At 48.4% G+C, this 22,658-nt stretch overlaps 7 protein-coding genes across 7 annotated transcripts in view; 4 read left to right on the forward strand and 3 right to left on the reverse strand.

Annotated features, from left to right (window-relative positions):
- LOC119708638 (histone H2A-IV) overlaps window positions 1-22,608 on the forward strand; it is a 26,723-nt gene extending 4,115 nt beyond the window's left edge. Inside the window, exon 2 of the mRNA XM_038155234.1 lies at window positions 22,146-22,608. Within this exon, the coding sequence (XP_038011162.1) occupies window positions 22,156-22,545 (390 nt within the window). The 5' untranslated portion in view covers window positions 22,146-22,155 and the 3' untranslated portion in view covers window positions 22,546-22,608. The remainder of the gene's footprint in view (window positions 1-22,145) is intronic.
- Window positions 6,017-7,568, forward strand: LOC119708629 (histone H1.01). Its single transcript, XM_038155224.1, has one exon. The coding sequence runs from the start codon at window positions 6,060-6,062 to the stop codon at window positions 6,714-6,716; it is 657 nt and encodes a 218-aa protein (XP_038011152.1). The 5' UTR covers window positions 6,017-6,059; the 3' UTR covers window positions 6,717-7,568.
- Window positions 7,615-8,157, reverse strand: LOC119708643 (histone H2A-IV). The gene has a single exon (XM_038155240.1). It carries the CDS (start codon window positions 8,076-8,078, stop codon window positions 7,689-7,691), a length of 390 nt encoding a protein of 129 aa, XP_038011168.1. The 5' UTR covers window positions 8,079-8,157; the 3' UTR covers window positions 7,615-7,688.
- On the forward strand, window positions 8,422-8,909 carry LOC119708647 (histone H2B 1/2/3/4/6). Its single transcript, XM_038155244.1, has one exon. It carries the CDS (start codon window positions 8,432-8,434, stop codon window positions 8,810-8,812), a length of 381 nt encoding a protein of 126 aa, XP_038011172.1. The 5' UTR covers window positions 8,422-8,431; the 3' UTR covers window positions 8,813-8,909.
- On the reverse strand, window positions 16,270-17,099 carry LOC119708641 (histone H2A-IV). The gene has a single exon (XM_038155237.1). The coding sequence runs from the start codon at window positions 17,068-17,070 to the stop codon at window positions 16,681-16,683; it is 390 nt and encodes a 129-aa protein (XP_038011165.1). The 5' UTR covers window positions 17,071-17,099; the 3' UTR covers window positions 16,270-16,680.
- LOC119708645 (histone H2B 1/2/3/4/6) lies at window positions 17,346-17,842 on the forward strand. Its single transcript, XM_038155242.1, has one exon. The coding sequence runs from the start codon at window positions 17,408-17,410 to the stop codon at window positions 17,786-17,788; it is 381 nt and encodes a 126-aa protein (XP_038011170.1). The 5' UTR covers window positions 17,346-17,407; the 3' UTR covers window positions 17,789-17,842.
- LOC119708632 (histone H2B 1/2/3/4/6-like) lies at window positions 21,363-21,912 on the reverse strand. Its single transcript, XM_038155227.1, has one exon. It carries the CDS (start codon window positions 21,895-21,897, stop codon window positions 21,439-21,441), a length of 459 nt encoding a protein of 152 aa, XP_038011155.1. The 5' UTR covers window positions 21,898-21,912; the 3' UTR covers window positions 21,363-21,438.
- Window positions 22,609-22,658: the final 50 nt, after the last annotated feature.

Consider the following 22,658-nt stretch of genomic DNA (forward strand, 5'->3'; position numbering starts at 1 on the left):
CTATGTGCTCAAGCAAGTCAAGGCCTAAAGATTTGATAAAACAAGAACAGATTGTAGTTTTGGTTTTGGTTCTATTTATTTATTATCTTTTTTTTTTTTTTTTTTTTTTTTTTTTTTTTTTTTTTCTTTTTTTAAATCCTAGCAAATTTTTTTTGTTAAAAATACCATGCCTTAGATTTGGACAATTAGCATTAGAATTACTCAAACGTTCACCTTACTGATCACCAGCCCCTTCCTCAACAGCTTTGAGTAAATTCAGCTATTAAGTTTCCTTGTGCATGTCTCACTGCAGTCTGAGCAAACCCAAACCCCAGCAGGGTTCTCTTTCCTTACCACCTCCACACCTCTGGATGCCACCTCCATAGTGCTGCTCCCTGCTCCTGGCTGCTCAGGGCTGGCCTTCTGTGCAAGTCTTGCTAACCACACAATTAAATGGCAGATGTTACAAACTACTAACCTCAAACAGCATACAGAAGTTAAAGTTGTTTCTCTATTCCTTATTTCAAAACCAAATCAACAGGGAAAAAAAAAAGGAAAAAGAAAAAGGAAAAAAAGAAAAACAGTACCAGAAAGAACAAGATCTAGTTTAAATACAGTCATTATGGAAGTCAATCTTTTCTGGGACCAAGGCAATTTGCAGGCAAAATAGATGAAACATATTCTTCCTGAGTGTGCCCAAACCATACATATATAGTCTCACGGGCCTCTGAAGCCAGACTCCTGACTTCCTAACTGTATGACAGCAGAGGTGACAAGTTGCTGACCTCATTACTATATTGGGGGGAAATTCAGGCCCCAGCCAGCTCTTCCAGTGCCCCTGGCAATCTGGACAACCTACTGACCTGAGATAGGGCTACTCTGGCACCAGACCATGGACTGCACAGCTGCAAAGCATGTACTGTAAAAACATGAACTACAGCACAACACTTACACAGCGAAGAACTCTTCAAAACCTTTTTGTTCCCTTCTATGGGAAAACAGCCTATACAGTGAGCTGCCTAATGCTAACTTGCAATGCTCCTGCTCTAGAGAGATGGCACAAACAGCCTTGTCTAGAGCCAGTACCTTGCTTCACCTTCACACCTCTGGTGAATAACAGGAAGGCAGCACCTCTCACGGAGAGCACCTCCGCATGGTGTGTTGCACAGTGCTCTGGCTCTTAGCCTACATCGTGCCACTGTCAGTGCCTGTGAGGCAAAAAAATGAGTTGCCTGCCAACCCAAATTTACCTGGAAGCGTTTCACATCAGTGTCTGGGGTGTCAGCAGCGAGGAAGATGGCAGATTGCAGACCAGCTGTGCATGCACGATGTGTCCAAGGACACTTTGTCCCTCCACAGGTTCCAAACACGTTTCTGGCTGGAGTGGGAAGTGACATTTAGATTCATCACACACATACCTCCTGCGTACCAGAAGTCACAGACAGCATTGTCACACAAGCAGGAAAGTGTGGAGGGCAGAAAATCCACAGAAGTGCCACAGTGTTGCAGGGAGGAAGAGTGTGCTGCTCAGCATTCCTCTGTGTGAGCTGCCGACTAGTCTGAGCAGCCAGGACTCTGCGCTGATGGAGAGGCTGCTATGGAAAGACAGCGTGGTGTCACCCTTCCTTGGTGGACTTCACCACTGAATGCAGGTCAAAGCAAGGCACTCTCCATTCAGGAGGAGACAATTTCCTCGTGGAGCCATAGCTGATGCAGCTTCTGTTAATGTTGTTCACCTCTCAGGAATAGTTTGTCTGAGGGCCTGAAGTGTCCTCAATCTCCCATTAATGATGACATTCAAAGCATGCCAGGGTGGTCCAGAACACAATTTTTCAAGTGGCTTGGATTAGTTTTAGAAGATGAAATTACTCTGAGATATAAATAATTCTATTATCTGACATCTGACTGAGGATCTTTTCATTGTGCGTGAAAAAAGTAAAAATGCCTTAAGCTAATAAACACACAGAGAGTAAAGAACAAAGTCCACTTCTTTCATCATTATCTGTTCTCAGAAAGATTTTGGCCCCCTGCATTTTTTTTGCTGACTATTTTTTTTTTTTTTTTTTTTTTTTTTTTTTTTTTGCTTTCCCAGGAAGGATTTCCTTCCGAGTGCCTCCCAACTATGGACATATCCAGGTTTCAGCCTATAGATTTTCAATTGCCAAATTACATGCCACGGCAATGAAGAAGGGAGGACATAACAGGTGCCCCAACCCTTAACCAAGGGTACAGGGAGGAGTGTACAACATTCCAGGAGGATGAGTCTACGGGGACAGTCATCCCTTGCCCTACCCTATTTGTTCTGCTCCCTACAGATGCTCACTCATACCCTGAGTTTAAAAGGCCTTATGTGACCTCAGCACACTTCAGGAGCCTTTCCAGCAGTAGCAGCAGACACATTAGTATTATGTAGGCAGAGACTTGTTCTGCTGAGCAGCAACAAGTTTGTAGCTTGGTAGGTCTCCCTTTAAAATTCCTTAGCTAAGTGTTAAAAGTTGCTAAACTGTGCTGGCTGGTTGGATCACACAAGTGTTATTCCATTTGAAACTCAGATGAATGATGATGTCACTGAGGGCAGGTAAGGCATGGGTGTAACACTGTAATAGGAGTGTAATCACGGGTCCAGGGAGCATTTACACCTCTTTCCTGTGGAACATGTATGTGGGAATGCGGCACATCACGTAAAGGCCCTCACCTAAATCTCCCTGGAAATTGCCACCAGAGAGGGGCTCTGGTGCCCGAGTGTAGGAGCTGTGCCTCCTCCAGCTGCTGGGAATGACCGAGCACAGCCCCCAGCTGCAGCAGGCAGAGCAGCCCAGCAGCCACATCTGTGTGGCTGGCTCTCATGCTAATGCCTCCCAACAACTCCTGTGCTACCTCTCCTGAATGCAGACAGACCTAAATATAACCCACAGCTTATTTTCGTAGGAACAAGTATTGGCAGGTCCTGCAGATGGGAACGTTTGATAGCTCTCAGGTGTACTGCCAAGCCTTGGCTGCGGTTCCTGTGTCTCCTTGCTAACGCCAAGAGGTCCTAACGATAAGTGCAAAAGTTGGACAGATTTGGGGATCTGAAGGGAAGGAACTTGCAGGGGGGCTCAGATTGCAGGTTTGTGATGCCGTGTGGCCTGCTGGGGAGCCCACAAGGTGACAAGGATTGAAATCATTCATATGAAGTAGACATTACAGTGGTGTCTTCTCCAGAAATATCTCTGGAGATCCTGGTATTACTTTTCTTCTCTTATTAAATAATGAATTCTACCTTGCTCTAGTCTCACTGGGAAAACCTAACAGTCTATGTAGCATCTTCTCAATGATATTTTTCTACAACATCCTGTATCTAAAACAGGATTATTTCCCTTCTTCATTTGCTCAGCTACAGGTAAAACTCCCACTTCTGCCTTTTAGATAATCTTTCACCACATTTTTTCTCTGCCTGAGTACATCTGTTCATTCTTTTTAAACTACCTGTTCTGACTGCAGAGCAGCTCTTTTTAAAATTGCCAAATACACCTTAACTTTCCAAAATATTGTTCCTGTACATATTTCTTTCACATAAAGAAGAATGTGTTCTAAGCAGCAATTCCGCATTAGCAAAATTGGTTTATCTCCCTCTTTGCTTCAAAACCTTTTAAAAAACCAGCTTATCTTTTTTTTTTTTTTTTTTTAAGGAAATTTCTGAAGTTACTTCAGTTTAAATTACTAAATTCTACCTGAAGACCAGAAGCTGACACACATATACTTAGGAGACTTTTTGGGAAATGAGGAAAGGGTAGCAACTGCTGGGAGAAAAGCCAGGCAGAAAACTGGGATAGTGACCATTTTAGCCACCTCAATTTTGCCACCAACAAATGTGAATGAAGACTCTGTGAAGCCACAAATGAGAGCTGGAATATTTACATTTCCTTCAGTGAAGATTACTGAAATAAATGTGTTCAAAGCAACAAGAAGAGGCAAAAAAAGAATTTTTCATTTTGCTGACATGTCACTCGTGGTCTATGCTTTTCCTCTGTCTACATGCAATGAAGTCTCTAGGCAACTGCTAAATTTCATATCTTCCCAGCAATTGCTACCTTATTACATTATGCAGCCAAATCAGTGGAAAGGTTCATTCGTAGTTTTATATATGCAGGATAAAGGCTTCAAAACATTTTACCTTCATTTGGCAATTTCAGAAGGTATATCTGCAATACCCACACGCACTCCATTTAATCCCTGCATCCTTACTTCGTGTTACATAGTATTGCCAAACAGGACCTTGAAAGTCACAATTTGATTAGCTCTTCTCTCAACTGATTTCCCCTTAAAGCATTGCAGAGCTCAGGTGCATTTTTACTGCAACCTTTCTGAGGGTATTTTATCATTATGAGGTGGAGGTCACAATTTTCCCCTTCACTGCATTTATTCATAATTTCACATTCCCTGAAACACAATTTTACAGCAAGCTAGATCACTCATCTTATAAACATTTTAGTATTTCTAAAATAGCTATTGTAAATGAAACCATGGCACAGAAATAAAATTACTTTTCCCTAAAACTACCTACTCATACACTCTGAATTTCTGGTTGCTAATATGCACTTTAATACTGTATTCACATTATTATCAGGTAATACCAAAGGGCTGGCTGCAGTGCAGTCCTTGTGATTCTGAAACAACTACAAAAGACAATGGAAAATACCCTTTTTTCCATAGTCAGTTACAGATTAATGAAATACTAAGCCAGAGCTCTGTTCTGCTCAGCATATTACACCATCTTGCACCAGATACCAGCATTGGTTGACTCCTTCCTGGTTCTTTAGGAATGACCTATGGCCTACCTCTCCCCTTGTTAAAACTCAGGTTATCACAAATTGCTGCAGTTTCTGTCATAAAGGTATTTCCTTATTCCAGTGATTGCTGTAAAATGCACAAGTAATAATGAGGTGGGTTTTATTTAGCGTGAGAAGGGGATTCAGAATTCAGAGGCTTCAGCTAAACCTTTGTGGAGCCATATTCTGTGAGACACATGAAAAAATCCAAACAGTAATACGGTTCACACTCCTACCCCTTTTAGAGAAAACATAAAACAAGATAATATTCTGTGGGAATGAAGAGCACGATTACTAAACTGCGATGCTACTCCTTGCAAATCTTAAATTACCAGAGACAAAGATAATTTCCACGAACAACAGAAATGTAGGAGATTGCTTTCTTTTACAAAGCTGCAGTTTTGTAACATAAGGTTTTAAATTACTACACACTTCAAAATAATACAGAACACAACAAGCAAATAACTTGATTTACTTAATATTTGGTAGAAAAATTCGTAGGGAAAACAAACAAAAAGAAAACACCCCACATAGGGCAGCAGAGTAACTTTGCCTCCCTTGTACTGAAATTCCAGGAAGACAAAATAAAGCAACTCTCTGTTCATCAGTCTCCAGATAATAGGAAATTGCTTATGTTTCTATAAAAAGTGGAATAGGTGGTTGTACGAGACACTATTTCACTAGACTTTAGCGTTTTAGTGGGTAAAACACATGGTCAAAGGAACCGGTTCTTAATCCATATTCAGAGCTGAAAAAGGAGTTTGTGTTACTTCCTCCTCTTCAAAATCAATTTAAACTGTCAAAATAGCTTCAAATCGTAATATTTCAACTTTGACCCAGAGAAAACCCTCTAAAGAATAAGACTGAGTTGTTGCTGTAACATTTATGCCAAAAGGAAATTTTTAATTTGCAAGGAAAAACAAAAGTTTCTCCCTTCAGAGGTCTCTCCGGCAGCAGCACACGGGATTTATCGCCTCTCCTTTACCTCAAATCGCGTGTTTGCCGCAGGAAACTCTCCCGAACGCAAGTACCTGCTCTTCTCCCCCCTCACCGGGGAAACCGGGCGATTTGGTGGCAGAAATTCCGAGGAAAACACACTTTTGTTAGTCCAAAGAAACACAAATCGAGCACACCGAAGGGCTCCCCGGCCGTGCAGCGGGGCGGGCTCTGCAGCGCACCAATCACCGCGCGGCTCCGCTCTAAAAATACGAGCATCTGACCCGGGCCAGCCCAATTGTGTTCGCCCGCTCCGCCGAGGAAGTCGCCGCGATGTCCGAGACCGCTCCCACCGCCGCCCCCGACGCGCCCGCGCCCGCCAAGGCCGCCGCCAAGAAGCCGAAGAAGGCGGCCAGCGGCTCCAAAGCCCGCAAGCCCGCGGGGCCCAGCGTCACCGAGCTGATCACCAAGGCCGTGTCCGCCTCCAAGGAGCGCAAGGGGCTCTCGCTCGCCGCGCTCAAGAAGGCGCTGGCCGCCGGCGGCTACGATGTGGAGAAGAACAACAGCCGCATCAAGCTGGGGCTCAAGAGCCTCGTCAGCAAGGGCACCCTGGTGCAGACCAAGGGCACCGGCGCCTCCGGCTCCTTCCGCCTCAACAAGAAGCCCGGAGAAGTGAAGGAAAAAGCCCCGAAGAAGAGAGCGCCGGCAGCCAAGCCCAAGAAGCCGGCGGCCAAGAAGCCCGCCAGCGCCGCCAAGAAGCCCAAGAAGGCGGCGGCGGTGAAGAAGAGCCCCAAGAAGGCGAAGAAGCCGGCGGCCGCAGCGGCCAAGAAAGCGGCCAAGAGCCCCAAGAAAGCCGCGAAGGCAGGGCGCCCCAAGAAGGCGGCCAAGAGCCCGGCTAAGGCAAAGGCGGTGAAGCCCAAAGCGGCCAAGCCCAAGGCGGCCAAACCCAAAGCGGCCAAGGCGAAGAAGGCGGCGCCCAAAAAGAAGTAAATTGTACCAGGAGAGTTTTGTTCTACATACTTTGTTATCCAACGGCTCTTTTAAGAGCCACCCACACTTTCCCTAAAGGAGCTGATGCACCGAGGTGGTCCGTAACCTGCAGAAAGCGCCCAGCAATTCGTAAGTCGTCAAGAGGTCAATTGTGTATTGTGCTTTTTGTTTCCTAGGGATTACCGAAAGAAAGACTTGAGAACGCGATAGAGCGCGGCGACTTTAGGGAAGTGTAGACTTTTCTTTTTCCTGCAAGTGATTACTTTGGCTACCAAGAAACAATGTTTTATAATGATTTGATAAAAAATCGGATGTACTTTTTTTAAATATATATTTTGTAACAAAATAATGCAATTGCCAGGCACGCTACTACTGAGCCACGTCTAATCTATTGAATTACTTCTTCTAAACTATCTCCGTAAATGCCTTTGTCTGTTTATGGGGAGGAGGGGAGGGTTTCTTTACTGACACAAAAGTAGTCCTGATCTCTCCCAATCCTTTTGTTCCCGATGAGATAGAAAGCTTTAAGTATTGAAAAAGCCCGCCCTGCTCAAGGATTGGCCAGCGGTAATCCCGGCCCACTGCCCTTCCCCCTCCCTACCCCGGAGACGATTACGCCTCTTATCTCTGCAACTGCATCAGCCACTCGGAGAAGAGGCGGAAAAGGGAGGTGGGGACAGAAACTCTGAACGAATAGTGTCCGTGTGTTCTTTGGCGTAAGAACTAAACGGAAAATAACCCATACCGGGAAGAACTCGCATGGAGAGATTGTTTTGGGAAGACTGTTAACAAAAATATGGAAAACCTTGCTACTTGATCCAACCAAAAATAAAAAATAAGTTGAAACCAGAATTGAGTAGTTAATACAAAACGGCTTTCACTGTTTGGATAACTCAGCTCTCTTAGGACCTTGTGGGTGGCTCTGAAAAGAGCCTTTGGGTTTCTCCAGGAAAGCGAATGTGCCGCTTATCCTTACTTGGCTTTAGCCTTGTGGCTGTCGGTCTTCTTGGGCAGCAGCACGGCCTGGATGTTGGGCAGCACGCCGCCCTGCGCGATCGTCACCTTGCCCAGCAGCTTGTTGAGCTCCTCGTCGTTGCGGATGGCGAGCTGCAGGTGGCGCGGGATGATGCGCGTCTTCTTGTTGTCGCGGGCCGCGTTGCCCGCCAGCTCCAGGATCTCGGCCGTCAGGTACTCCAGCACGGCCGCCAGGTACACCGGCGCGCCGGCGCCCACGCGCTCCGCGTAGTTGCCCTTGCGCAGCAGCCGGTGCACGCGGCCCACGGGGAACTGCAGCCCGGCGCGCGACGAGCGCGACTTGGCCTTGGCGCGCGCCTTGCCGCCCTGCTTCCCGCGCCCGGACATCTTCCCGCGCTCGCTCGCCCGCTCAACCGGCACAGGAGCCGCAACAGCGCGCAGCAGCACTCGGCGTTCCCCCGCTCCGCGCTCGCTTTACTGCCTCTGCTCTTCGCTGATAGGCTGAGAAGTAGGTCTGCGGCAGGCAGCCAATGAAGAGGCGAATCCAAATCTGACCAATCAGAAGCGAATATGGGAATGCTGACATCATTTCGTGGTCGGACCAATGAAAGTGTGCAGGGCTGAAGCCGCTCATTTGCATAGACGCGCTATAAATACGTGTCACACAGCCGTGCTCCTCACTCCGCTCCTGCCCGGGTTCCGTGTTGGTTCAGGGGGTGCAGCCGAGAAGCCGCGCAGCCATGCCCGAGCCGGCCAAGTCCGCGCCCGCGCCCAAGAAGGGCTCCAAGAAGGCGGTGACCAAGACGCAGAAGAAGGGCGACAAGAAGCGCAAGAAGAGCCGTAAGGAGAGCTACTCCATCTACGTCTACAAGGTGCTGAAGCAGGTGCACCCCGACACGGGCATCTCGTCCAAGGCCATGGGCATCATGAACTCCTTCGTCAACGACATCTTCGAGCGCATCGCGGGCGAGGCCTCGCGCCTGGCGCACTACAACAAGCGCTCCACCATCACGTCGCGCGAGATCCAGACGGCCGTGCGCCTGCTGCTGCCCGGCGAGCTGGCCAAGCACGCCGTGTCCGAGGGCACCAAGGCCGTCACCAAGTACACCAGCTCCAAGTAGGGCGCCTCCTGCCTTCTGCGTCCCAGATTTTCAACCCAAAGGCTCTTTTAAGAGCCACCCACTTTCTCAGTAAAAGAGCTGAACAGTCAAGTAAGAACCATTTTTGTGTGTGTTAGTGTGGAATCTTTATGTTTAATGGTTTGGGGATTTTTTTTATTTTAAGGCTTCGTGGGTTTTGCATACGATTTATGGGTTGCTTTGATAATATACTGCTCTCGTGTTTACTGTTAATGAGCTTCAAAGAACTACAATATGTCTGTAAAGGCGATTTTTAAATAGCTGGAGGTGGGTTTTTGTTTTTTTTTTTTCCTGTTTTTTTCTTTGTTTGTTTGTTTTTTTTTCTTAGTTGGAGTTTTCCTTAGTTTATGTTTTTCACAATTTGCTGTATCACCTTACTGCTGCAAGTTTCCATGTTACGTCTCTTGTAAAGTGAGTGATAGGAATCTTACCCGGTTTTTCCTAGTCAGGAGGCAATCAAAATTACTAATTGATAGTCATCCATGTACGGCATTGCTATTGTAAGATCGGCCACTTGATGGTGCTCAGTCTTTAGAGTTTTTGGGGGTTGTGGTTATTCTAGTCACAGAAATGAGAGATGAGTACAGCGCGCTGTACTATAAAGGAATTTATCGACGGTAAGTGGCATTTACCTTAAGCTCTTGCAAGTAGTCCAATGATCCATAAAAATCATGAGCACTTTCCAAAATCTCCTTCATCTTCACCATTTCTCTATAATCCTACTGTTCAGCGTTTGTTTGCTGGTTTGGGTTTTTTTTTTTTTTTTTTTTTTTTTTTTTTTTTTTTTTTTTTTTTTTTTTTTTTTTTTTCCCAGTAACTTGCTTATCTTTCCCCCGTGACTGCTTTGGGTTGTCCTTTCAAGTAAGACTATACTGGAAGATTTTTTTTTAATCTGACCTTTTCTGCAATAATCCGTCCCTAATGTAATAAAACAATTTAACACTCAGAAACCAGACGCTGCACTGACTTTGTCAGCTACCCGACCTTATCACATGGCTACTAATTAGGCTCAAACTGCAGGCTTTCTCCTCTCATTCTTGGGTAATTACATGCCACCACAGATGCAGATCAAAGCCATTGTTACTTTCAAACTGGAGCTGAATCATCCTAAATTTCAAGTAGATATTGTGAACTTCTGAACATACTTAATTCATACAGGGACCACAGAATCACAAAAATCAACTTTCTAGTACTGACTTGCACATTCTTTGGTAGTGCAGGTAACGAGACAGACATCAGGTCTCTCATAAATCTGTCACCTATTACTTAAAAAACATTAATTTCAGTTTTAAGGGTTATGGGGACTTCTCAGATTGGATTTCAGATATCCAGTGGGAAGAGGCATTCTCCAAACTCTGCTTTATCAGCTTGAAATGGGTTTTGCTATCTCTCCAAGTGCCTTAGTGCAGACTTTAAAACACAGGTTGTTTATTCTGTGTGCCTGTATATGTCTAATACCTTAAAAGATGATTAAACCATTGTATATTCCACTCTCAAGGCTTTTTCAAGTTTTCCTGGGTCACTAGAAAAGCACAAAGAAGTGCTCATATTTTCACAGTTGAAGACGGTCACCAGAAGAATTTGTCGGTGACCATTCTGTGTGTAATCAGTCATGTGAAAAAACCCAGTTCGGACTGCAGCTGTCATGGGAAGGCCCTGCTGCCTGATTTAAAGCAGGAGCTCCGTTTGATGCCTTTTGGCTTCCCAGCTCAGCAATGTTTGTTTTCCTTTTCCTGTGCTTGTGTGCTCCACGTTGCACACTTCATTAGGAACCATCACAGAAATTCAGAGAATTTTTTCAATAGATTGTTTCAGTATGTGAAATTGCTTCTAGGCCTAGGAATCTCTTCACTAAACAGAAAACAAAATGTTGCTGATTGCTTCTTTCAATTTCAGTAAGAATGAGCAGGCGATATTGGGAGGCTGTGATGTGAACACAGCATTTGCCATCAGATCTGATTTGACATAACTCTCATTTCCCTAAGAGTGCTGAGAACAAAGTCTCTGAACTGACAAAGAGCTACTACCATGGAAAACTTTTTAACTTCTTCTTGTCACAAAGGTGAAAGTAGTAGGATTTAAGCTCAGCAAAAGTAACAAATCTTAATAATTTCATGCCACAAGAGGATGACCACTCAAGACCGCTAATGCAAATAGTGTGAGTATAAAACCCTTTTGACAGCTTATTCTCTCATGATTCGTGTTCTTTACTGTCCTTTCCTATTTCTTTCAGAGAAGTTCCCTTTGTACTCTTAAAGACACCCTACCCAGACGAGATCACCCAGCACCAGTGAGAGGACACGGTGCTCAAATGCATCATCCTGGCCCAGCAGGTCTTACTGCTGCTGCCCCCAGACCATGAAGGAACTAAGCAGAAGCCCCCTCAGTTTTCCTGCCCTAGGTTTCTCTTTGAAGATGAATTTCCAGTTCACTGAGTAGAAAGTTTCTTTATCCAGGGTGCAGAGCAGATAGAGCTGGGTGTCTCCAAAGAGGAACTCCCTATACCAGGTTGCAGCCCAAATTATATCTGTGCCACCCATCATCCAATCCCAAATCCAATAATTTAATTCTTGGTGGTGGTCCCTTGATGTCATATTGATGTTTTTGGTCATTGGGCTGGCCTCCTTCTGAATTCACCTCATTCACAAGATTGGTTCCTTGGTCTGTCTTCTTTCTGCTTCTGTCTCATCAGTTTCAGCTTGCTCAGTGTTTGTGACACCATTTTGATCAAAAAGTTTACGCTCTCATCAGCTCGTGTGCCCTAGGGCTCCAACTTGCTGATCTTCCAGTGCAAAGCAAAGTTAATAATCCCAACAATTCTCAATACTGAGAAGTGTTTGAATGTGTAATCTATAACCAGGCCCTTCATCTTGTCTTTTAATCTACCTTCCATGTTTACTTTCAAAATTACCTCTTGATTCACAGTGTCTGAAATATGGGGAATATTTACTTCGTTACACAAACATTTTTGTCAAAATATTTTTATATCAGCAATTCCTTTTTTGTATCTCAGATGATCAGAGTGACATTACAGCTAAGTAAATAACCAGCAAAAAAAGAACACTGAAGAACAATACAACCAGTTACAAAAAATTCCCCTATTTATTTTTTTTACTAGAATAATAAAATTATTATCACTCCTGGAAGAACATATATCTTCTCTAGGTGACCATCCCTGCAGTAAAATTATGTTTATTCATCATCATGTTTAAAAAAGAAAACACCCTCTCTCTTTATTTCTGCAAAAGTGAAATACACCAGCTGGGCAAACAAATATCTGTATTCTCTAGTTAACTGACTGAACAGTGAATCAGAAATGAGAAATAAATACCATACACCTGGACCAAAACCTGAACAAATCACAGACTGTCTGTAGGAATTTTTTTGCTACTTCCTGGGGTTTTGTGGGTTTTTTGGAGGTTTTTTTTTTGTTGTTGTTTTCGTGGGTTGTTTTCTTTTGTTTGTTTGTTTGTTTTTATTAATGGCATGAACCAGTATCTGTTCTCCAACTTGGATTTTTTTACTTTAATGGCCCCAGAATGCAATTACCTGACACCCAAGACAACTTATTGCAATGTTAGTTTCCCAGAGGCTTTCTTTTCCATTTTAAATAGGAAACATTATATTTTATAATAATTACAGTTGCAGGAGAAAGCATTGAATGCAGCTAGGAAAAAATATTTGGTCTTACACACACCATAATGTAATGTTTTCTGCCGGTGATGAAAATTGATTGAGATTTGAGGGTAAATGAAAAAAACTGAGACTTCAGGCTCCAAAAACCTGTGTAAGGGTTGTGCCATTCAGAGAACAGCATAGCTCAAGGCATGGCACAAATCTCACTGGAGGAGGAGGCTGAAAGTAGGTGGGAATGCAGCTGGGAACTTCCCCCTTCCCAACCCACACGTCTAGGAGGAAGGATGAAGCATTGCAATGAGCAGAGACAGCTCTTTCCTCAAGGACTGGGATCACAGAACCAGAGGCCCGTGAAGGTGAAAATGGGGTTTCCAGGTTAGATTTCTTCTTGCCTACAAAGAACTAAATTATTTGACTGGAGACCTATCAAAGTGGTTGTTTCAAAAGCATTCCTTGTCAAAAAAAGATGGAAGGTATTAATCAAAAAAGTTCATCCTTTCATTTTTACTACTGAAAATCTCAGGAAGCAATTATGAGCATAATTCATTTTACAACTGGAAAACAAGTAGATTGAAAAGAGTTACAGAACAGATGGGAATTTTAATCCCACATAAAATCCACAACCTTTTTGTACTTGCACTCCTGCTTATACTGCAGGTAGATATTTTTACTTGCAAAGGTTGGAGGAAAATGGAAGAAATAATTACTGAAATAAGAGATCACACAGAGTGTCACATCTGAAATCTGAACTTGTAATAGATGAAAGGAGATTGACCTCCTTTTGCGCAGTATCAGAGCTGTGAAGCAATGCACACATCTCTGGCGTACATCCTCTTTTCCTTTTGTAGCAAACAGCAGCCATCTCAACAATAAACAGTCTGAACACTCCACATGATCAAGTTTTGAGGGTTTGTTTTTCACTTACGCTCTTGGGACACTGCAAGGTTAGTGCCTTCAGTCGTTCCACTTAGAAAAGAAGACACAAATTACCACAGGAATGGCTTAGCCCCAGTCCTTCAACACACCAAAAAAACATCTTTGAACAGAGCTGCCTCCAGCTGTGCTGCAAGCACCAGCAGACTGGACCGACTGCACCACAGGCACACCTGGGTGCCTGGACTCAGCTGAGCTGCCTCAGGAAGCCAAATTTGTCTGAGTCGGTTCTACTCTCTGCATGTGGGGGCTTTTGAAATTGCTGCTCCCAACCCCATGGGAGAAGGGAAATGCTCACATTTCCCAGGCATGTGGAGCTCCTGGAGCTTCAGCCTTAGCTGATACTTACACGTCGTGCAGAGCCTCGTGGGATGTGCGTGTGCTGTACCTCAGCTACCAGAGCAGCTCACATTTCTCAGCAGGAAATGACATCTCATAAAGAGCGGGGGAAACACCAGGAAACTGCAAAAGAGCTGGGATTAATCTACAGCATTTATCTGAACTGAACAATGACTACTTTTCTTCTTCACCCTACAGGCTTGTTTCTTGACAAAGGTAAAGCAAAAAATACTTTAACTGGTGGCTGGGGTGAAACTGAAGAGGAAATACTGGAAGAAAAATTTGAAATTTCTGGATTTAAACATCCAGAGCCTTGCTCTGCCCTTCCAGGAAATATCTGACCCTTTTCTTCGCTTTCCCCCTTCTGTTCCCAGGGGCCTCTTGCAGCGCGAGGTGTTGGTGGAAGCCACAGAGTAGCATAACTGATGAGCTCCTAATCCCAAAACACCCCCATTCCCACTGTGAATTCCTGCCCCGTGCCGTGTCACCCTGTATTTCCCCCCCTCCCAGAGGCGGATTAGTCCTTAAATCACCGTCACTGGCACCAGCGCAGGGAGCGGGAAAGTATCTGCTTGTCACAGCCTGACCAACAAACCCAAAGGATTTTGTTGTCGCTGGAGAAATGACGGTTCCTGGTGGGAACCATCCACTCTGTCACTCACCCCCCCGCTCCCCCATGCTGTATTTATGCAGCAGTACCTCAGGGATAGCTCGGCTTCAGCCGAGCTCTCCTCCTTGACGCGCCCAAATTCAACTCCTGCGATTAAATCGCAAAACGCGCAACAAAGGTAAAAAACCAAACCAGCCCCAAATGCAAACATGATTCCTTCGTTTTATCGCAAAGCCAGCTCATCAGTCCGGGAGCCGCAGTGAGTCCCGCTGTTCCAAGCTGCGCACAGACTCCTTCCCTCAGGCGCGGGCCGGGGTGGTGGAGAGCGAGGGGATGCGGCTTCAGCGGGCAGCGCGGGGCCTTGGCGGTGCCCTGCCTGAAGATCTGTCCCGTCAGAGCTGCTACGTGCTCCCATTTTCACCTTTCTCTCCCATTCTGCTCTTGCAAAACCCAGCTATTTTCAAAGAAATACCCGGAAGCCCATCTGTGCCTATCAAAGGAGGCCCCCGGCGTTCACTGTTGGGAAATATATATGTTTTCAAAGCAGTTCTGCTCACTTAACCCGGTTTCGGTAAACCACATCCATAAAGCATCTTCATAAGTGTCTGGCTGTACAATATATATTCGAGGTCCTGCAACCCTTCATAATTTAGACCTCATGGAGCCCCATCCTAATTTATGGCTTTATTTCCCATGTATGTGACTCGGAACTACAACTACATAATAACCAAGCACATTCTTTAGCAGAAAAAAAAGAGAAAATACTACAATACCAGTTATTAATGATATATCTTCTTGACCATTACCACTGTACCCCTAATATCAGGGCATTCTTTTGTAAGGGAAAGAAACCCATAAAATTGTTCTGCTGGCAGTTTCCACAGTCTACAAACTCGAATTTTATTATAGTGTTCACAACATCGAGATGATGCACACACATTATTTCTTGAAAAGTCTTTCCCGTTGCTTGCTACAGTTCAATAGGCAGAGGGCAGGCTCATTCTGCGGAACAAGGTGACACAGAGGGGAGTGCAGGCTTCCTTCCCCTGTGGAAGGGTGAATTCATCGCCGACTCACTTCTAGGAAAATGAAATTCAGCGAACGCCAGGTCACAGATGTCGAGGCGCATCTCTTTTTTCCTGTACTGGAGGACAGAGATGTGGAAAGACATGGTCGTGTTCAAGAACTGCTCCCGTTGCTGCGGTGCCTCCAGCTGCGAGACAGAGCCTCGAGAGGCCAAGAGGCGGCCGGCTTCTGCAGCCAAGAGCCTGCAGGAGATGCTAGGGGGAAAATGAGCCAGGAGGAGCCCCACTAAAGCCAGAAGGAAATCGGAAGCCAGCAGGGCAGCACCAGAGAATTTAACTTTAAAGTAACAGTGTGACCTGCTGTAAGAGCAGCAGCTTTTCTAGGAATGACTCGCCTTCTCCCAAAACCGAGTGCCGGCTCGGAACTCCCCATACCACAGGGAGAAGAGGGCGTGAATCCAGGGATCAGGGCCAGAAAAACGAAATTTAAAGCGATCGTGCTCTTTTCAGTGTAATACAGCGACCGCCACCATAGCGGAACGTCACATCAGACCGCTCCTCGGGAGCGCTGGCAAATGCTCCCTGCCTGAAACCTTTCCCTACTGTTCTACAACTCTGCCAAGGAAAGCCGCTGGGACTCTTCCACGCGCGAGCGCTAAAAGGCAGAAAAAGTTGATCAGTCCACTGATCCCGAGGCGAAGAACACCCCTCCTGTTGAGAAACAATTTGTTTAAGTCACTGCCAGGACTGCGTGACGCTGTTTGGGGCTTTTTAAAAGTTATTGTTTTAATTGCTTGCGAGTTTTTTTTTCCCTTCCCACTCCCCTTTCTCTGAAAAACGACGGTGCAACAGTGATTAGCTCTTTTTGAGTACTTGCAAAAGAAACACTCTAGATTGCTGAGACTTTATTGTTGACGTAGCGAACAGAGCACTTAGGAGCACACGCGGAGCTGGCTGGCCAAGACACGTGATATTTACGGCATTATGAAACTCCCACTGCCCACTGTGAACACATTGAAAATAACAAAGCATTAAGCAATTAATAAATACAGAAAAAGGAAAACCGAAGAAAATTCGCCGCGGTGATGAAAAACGTTAGAAAAAAGAAACAATCTTTAAGATAACCTCCGTACAGGAACAGGGAAATAGGAAACGAAGAAACGCATAATTTAAAACTTGAAGAAAACACAACTTACACGTTTATCTTCGTTTCGCTGGATAATAAAAACTGCAGCGAATCAGCCCTTTATGAGAAAGTAGGCGGCTCTGAAAAGAGCCTTTGTTTTGTGATTAGCCGCACAAGGCATTTACTTGGCTTTAGCCTTGTGGCTGTCGGTCTTCTTGGGCAGCAGCACGGCCTGGATGTTGGGCAGCACGCCGCCCTGCGCGATCGTCACCTTGCCCAGCAGCTTGTTGAGCTCCTCGTCGTTGCGGATGGCGAGCTGCAGGTGGCGGGGGATGATGCGCGTCTTCTTGTTGTCGCGGGCCGCGTTGCCCGCCAGCTCCAGGATCTCGGCCGTCAGGTACTCCAGCACGGCCGCCAGGTACACCGGCGCGCCGGCGCCCACGCGCTCCGCGTAGTTGCCCTTGCGCAGCAGCCGGTGCACGCGGCCCACGGGGAACTGCAGCCCGGCGCGCGACGAGCGCGACTTGGCCTTGGCGCGCGCCTTGCCGCCCTGCTTCCCGCGCCCGGACATCTTCCCGCGACTCCGCAGCAGCGACCGCAGCGACAACTCCGGAGAAGCCGAACGAGCGCCGAGCCCGGCTCGCCGCCTGCTTTATATACAACCCGGGCGGATCGGCTGCGCCTCTTGCGATTGGCCGCGGGAGAGAGAACTTGTCCCGCAGCCAATGGAAAAGCGAATCCAAATCTGGCCAATAGCGAATCCCGGCGCCCGGCGCGGAGCCGATAGAGAGCCAATAGCGACGCGGCGCTGCCCGCGGAGCTGCTATAAATGCGGCTGCCGAGGCAGCGCCGCCGCTGTGAGCTGTCGGTCGCTGAGCGAGGCGAGTGACGGAGCTGCTGCTGCCGAGATGCCCGAGCCGGCCAAGTCCGCGCCCGCGCCCAAGAAGGGCTCCAAGAAGGCGGTGACCAAGACGCAGAAGAAGGGCGACAAGAAGCGCAAGAAGAGCCGCAAGGAGAGCTACTCCATCTACGTCTACAAGGTGCTGAAGCAGGTGCACCCTGACACGGGCATCTCGTCCAAGGCCATGGGCATCATGAACTCCTTCGTCAACGACATCTTCGAGCGCATCGCGGGCGAGGCCTCGCGCCTGGCGCACTACAACAAGCGCTCCACCATCACGTCGCGCGAGATCCAGACGGCCGTGCGCCTGCTGCTGCCCGGCGAGCTGGCCAAGCACGCCGTGTCCGAGGGCACCAAGGCCGTCACCAAGTACACCAGCTCCAAGTAGGCGCCTTCTGCCTTCTGCGTCCCAGATTTTCAACCCAAAGGCTCTTTTAAGAGCCACCCACTTTCTCAGTAAAAGAGCTGATGCTATGGCGATTGCACCCTAACTCTTTGTATATTGGAGGGAGAGAAAAAACATATTTGCGGTGTAATACTGTCATAATTTCAAAGGGAAGCAGAATTTACCGTGTGTGTGGTAAACTAAGGCTCTCTCCACATCTCCTAGGAGCCCGCTTCTCGTGCATGTTCTGTGCGGGACTGGCGGCTAAGAAATTTACTGCTGTCGGTTTTAAAAGCGGCCAAAAAAATCCTTTAAACACTGGTATGTGTTCTTCCGGTTAAACCACGCTAGATGGGGAAAAAAACAAGTACGCCTGTTCTTTAATGCCTGAATTAGACACAGTAAGAGCACAGGCGGTTCCAGACGGCCCTGTGCTCTTGTTTGATAGTTCTTTGTTTCTGGGAAAAAGGATGCGGGATGGAAGCCCGCTCTTCTTCACTCACCCCAAAATCTGTTTTTGCGGGTGACTGGGGGAAGAATAGAGGGACGATGCTCTGCCATTTCGCCCCCAAACTGTACAGTCCTGCATGGGCCCTACCACCGAGCACAGGATCCCCGATGTGGCTCTTTGCCGGCTTTCGTCCGCCCCTCTTTGCTCCGCCGTTTCCCCGCGCCCCGTACACTCCGCCGCCGAGCCGCGGGCGGGCAGAGCCGAGACCGCGCCGTCGCCGCGCTCGGTCGGACCTGAGTGAGGACTGCGCCGAGCCTCTTTCCCCCACCCCCCCCTTCCTCCCGCGGGCGGGCCCGGCCGCCTCGCGCCACTCCCGCCCCGGCGCTCATTGGTGCCGCTCGCGGCCCGAGCGCGCGCTTCCCCGGGGCGCGCCCCTCCCGCAAGGGACGCGGCGCTTGCAGCGCGCCGGGGGCAGCAGCCGGGAGAGCTCGGCGGCGCCAGGGAAGTCGGCTGCCGCCTGCGCCTTCGGCCTTCCTGCCGCGGCCCTGAACCCAAGGCGGCCACCGAGCGGGAAGAAACCGCGAGCCCTCGGGAAGGAGGCGGCTGCCGCGGGCAGCTGTAGCCAGCGGTGCCGAGGCCGGGAATAGACGCGAGGGGAGCGGCTTCGGTAGAAACAGGGCGAGGCCGAGGCTCGGGCGGCGAGCCCGCGCCGCATCGCTCTGCGGCGGTGCCGCCGCCGCCCCCGCCGCGCCTCGCGAGCCGCCGGTGGAAAGGGGCGGGGGCGGGGCGGGGTCAGGGCTTGTTTCCCGCCCCGGAGGCGGGGCTTTCTGGCGGGCTCGCGACGCACGCCCAATGGCAGGCGGGCGCTGCGGCGCGAGCGAGGCGCCGGATGTATAAATAGCGGCGGCGCGGAGCCGCGGGCGCAGTGAGCGCTGCGAGTGCGGAGCGGGAGCGGCTGTGCCGGGGCCGGGCGGCGATGGCGCGCACGAAGCAGACGGCGCGGAAGTCGACGGGCGGCAAGGCGCCGCGCAAGCAGCTGGCCACCAAGGCTGCCCGCAAGAGCGCGCCGGCCACGGGCGGCGTCAAGAAGCCGCACCGCTACCGGCCCGGCACGGTGGCGCTGCGCGAGATCCGGCGCTACCAGAAGTCCACGGAGCTGCTGATCCGCAAGCTGCCCTTCCAGCGCCTGGTGCGCGAGATCGCGCAGGACTTCAAGACCGACCTGCGCTTCCAGAGCTCGGCCGTCATGGCGCTGCAGGAGGCCAGCGAGGCCTACCTGGTGGGGCTCTTCGAGGACACCAACCTGTGCGCCATCCACGCCAAGCGCGTCACCATCATGCCCAAGGACATCCAGCTGGCGCGCCGCATCCGCGGCGAGCGCGCCTGAGTCTCCTGCAGCAGCCCTTCCCGGCCGGGCAGTGAGGCAACCCACGCAGACCCAAAGGCTCTTTTAAGAGCCACTACAAACACTTTGAAAGAGCTGTTGCGCTATTTCGAAATATATACAGTTTTATTAGTTAAAGGAGAAGGGGACTAGTATTATTTGGTGGTTGTCTCTACATACAATGGTATTTAGCTGTTTTAACAGCTGCTTCATGATAAAGAGAACAAATTGTTGAAATCCACTTAAAAATATTTAAGTGTTCGATAGTAAAATTTCTAATTACCGCCTGAAAATTTTAACCTTTTCTGGAGCCTGGTTACTTAATTGCTTAATTTTTATCCCGGGACAACTGCAGCTACAGTTGTCTATATACTCGCCCCTCCTCCTCTGAAGCTGTGTCGTCAGGCACAGCCGCAGGGATGAAAGCTCCATTCTACTTGACCCTCTGATTACCCCCTCCAAAGGAATGTATTTTCACATTTCCTCCCTGTTTTTGTTGCACTTACCGCTGTTGGTAAAACAGTTACTCTGCAAAGACTTGGGAACGAACTGCAGATGAACCTTTAAATACCATATGGGGTTTTGTAAAAAAAAAAATTTTAATGTGAAGGAGCTCAGTAAAATGAGACTCAGAAACAAAATAAGAAGCTGAGACCATAAAAATCTCATGTAACAATCTGAAAAAAAAAAAAAAAGCCCCAAAAAACCCCCAAAAAACAAACAAAAAACACAGAAAATGTTAAAAATTAAGGAACTGCTGGTTTGCAAGCAGTGCTGCAGCCCTTTTATTATGCGTGTAGTGACTCTTAAACTAAGAGCCTTCGGGTCTAGTCTAGGGTCGCTGCCTCCATTCTCTGTCAGGCACAGACTGACTTCAAAGAGCTGCCAATTCTTCAAGTATTTTCCTCCTTTCATTTTGTACCCATTATTTAACTTTACCATCCAGTAACATCTGGTTATTTAAATTCTATATTTTTCAAGTCCGACTGGAATAGGGCCCCCCGGGACCTGTTTTCCACCAGTATTTGCAGTTTTTCTTACATATCTGAATCGGAGGTCTTAAACCGATGCTGTAAAACAAAAAATGACAGAAAATTCAGAAACACCCATAAGGGGGCAATAGGGACTAAGAAATCACTTTGTATTCATGCTATTTAGTTCTGAAGCCATTAACAAGCTATTATTTGGAACCTTACAAAAATAAATTAATGAGTAAATGTTTTAGTAATATTTTCGGGCATTTGTTTTAAACAAATGTTATTTTTCAGATCGGGAAGACCAATGAAGTGTAGACCTCAAAAAGTATTTCCCTAGAAATAAATGTATTCTTGAAAACACCTTGAAAATATATGGCAACTATCTGAGGAATGGATACGAGAGGGGAGAGACCACGGCTGAAACCGGAGGCGGGGGAAAGGATTGTAACCTTTTTATATTTTCACTTTTCAGAAAGGAGTTTGGCCAACAGCACACAGGAGATGGACAGCACTGGGAAGCTGCCCGGTAAACACCCGGCAATTGAAGGAACTCGCGCATAACAGGCAAAATGAAAGCTTGTCAGTAAATATCTGAGCTCAGTAGGGAAAAAAAAATGCAAGCCTGAAGAACACCAAAAGGGTTTGAATCAGGGTAACGCTTGTATTACTGAACCACAGAGGTGATTAGGACGTTACGGGTAAGCATTAACCACGAAGCTAATCAGACCATGCTATAAAATATAGTGTAGGTGAAGAAATTAAAGCTCTTTTACTGAGAAAGTGGGTGGCTCTTAAAAGAGCCTTTGGGTTGAAAATCTGGGACGCAGAAGGCAGAAGGCGCCTACTTGGAGCTGGTGTACTTGGTGACGGCCTTGGTGCCCTCGGACACGGCGTGCTTGGCCAGCTCGCCGGGCAGCAGCAGGCGCACGGCCGTCTGGATCTCGCGCGACGTGATGGTGGAGCGCTTGTTGTAGTGCGCCAGGCGCGAGGCCTCGCCCGCGATGCGCTCGAAGATGTCGTTGACGAAGGAGTTCATGATGCCCATGGCCTTGGACGAGATGCCCGTGTCAGGGTGCACCTGCTTCAGCACCTTGTAGACGTAGATGGAGTAGCTCTCCTTGCGGCTCTTCTTGCGCTTCTTGTCGCCCTTCTTCTGCGTCTTGGTCACCGCCTTCTTGGAGCCCTTCTTGGGCGCGGGCGCGGACTTGGCCGGCTCGGGCATCTCGGCAGCAGCAGCTCCGTCACTCGCCTCGCTCAGCGACCGACAGCTCACAGCGCAGCGCTGCCTCGGCAGCCGCATTTATAGCAGCTCCGCGGGCAGCGCCGCGCCGCTATTGGCTCTCTATCGGCTCCGCGCCGGGCGCCGGGATTCGCTATTGGCCAGATTTGGATTCGCTTTTCCATTGGCTGCGGGACAAGTTCTCTCTCCCGCGGCCAATCGCAAGAGGCGCAGCCGATCCGCCCGGGTTGTATATAAAGCAGGCGGCGAGCCGGGCTCGGCGCTCGTTCGGCTTCTCTGGAGTTGTCGCTGCGGTCGCTGCTGCGGAGTCGCGGGAAGATGTCCGGGCGCGGGAAGCAGGGCGGCAAGGCGCGCGCCAAGGCCAAGTCGCGCTCGTCGCGCGCCGGGCTGCAGTTCCCCGTGGGCCGCGTGCACCGGCTGCTGCGCAAGGGCAACTACGCGGAGCGCGTGGGCGCCGGCGCGCCGGTGTACCTGGCGGCCGTGCTGGAGTACCTGACGGCCGAGATCCTGGAGCTGGCGGGCAACGCGGCCCGCGACAACAAGAAGACGCGCATCATCCCCCGCCACCTGCAGCTCGCCATCCGCAACGACGAGGAGCTCAACAAGCTGCTGGGCAAGGTGACGATCGCGCAGGGCGGCGTGCTGCCCAACATCCAGGCCGTGCTGCTGCCCAAGAAGACCGACAGCCACAAGGCTAAAGCCAAGTGAGCGTCGAAGAACAAAGGCTTCGAAATTTAACTAAGAGAAACCCAAAGGCTCTTTTCAGAGCCACCCACTTTCTCATAAAAGGGCTAAATTACTTTTAAGCATGGAAAAAGTAA

This window comes from Motacilla alba, chromosome 1A (genome assembly GCF_015832195.1).
Source record: "Motacilla alba alba isolate MOTALB_02 chromosome 1A, Motacilla_alba_V1.0_pri, whole genome shotgun sequence".
NCBI lineage: Eukaryota > Metazoa > Chordata > Aves > Passeriformes > Motacillidae > Motacilla > Motacilla alba.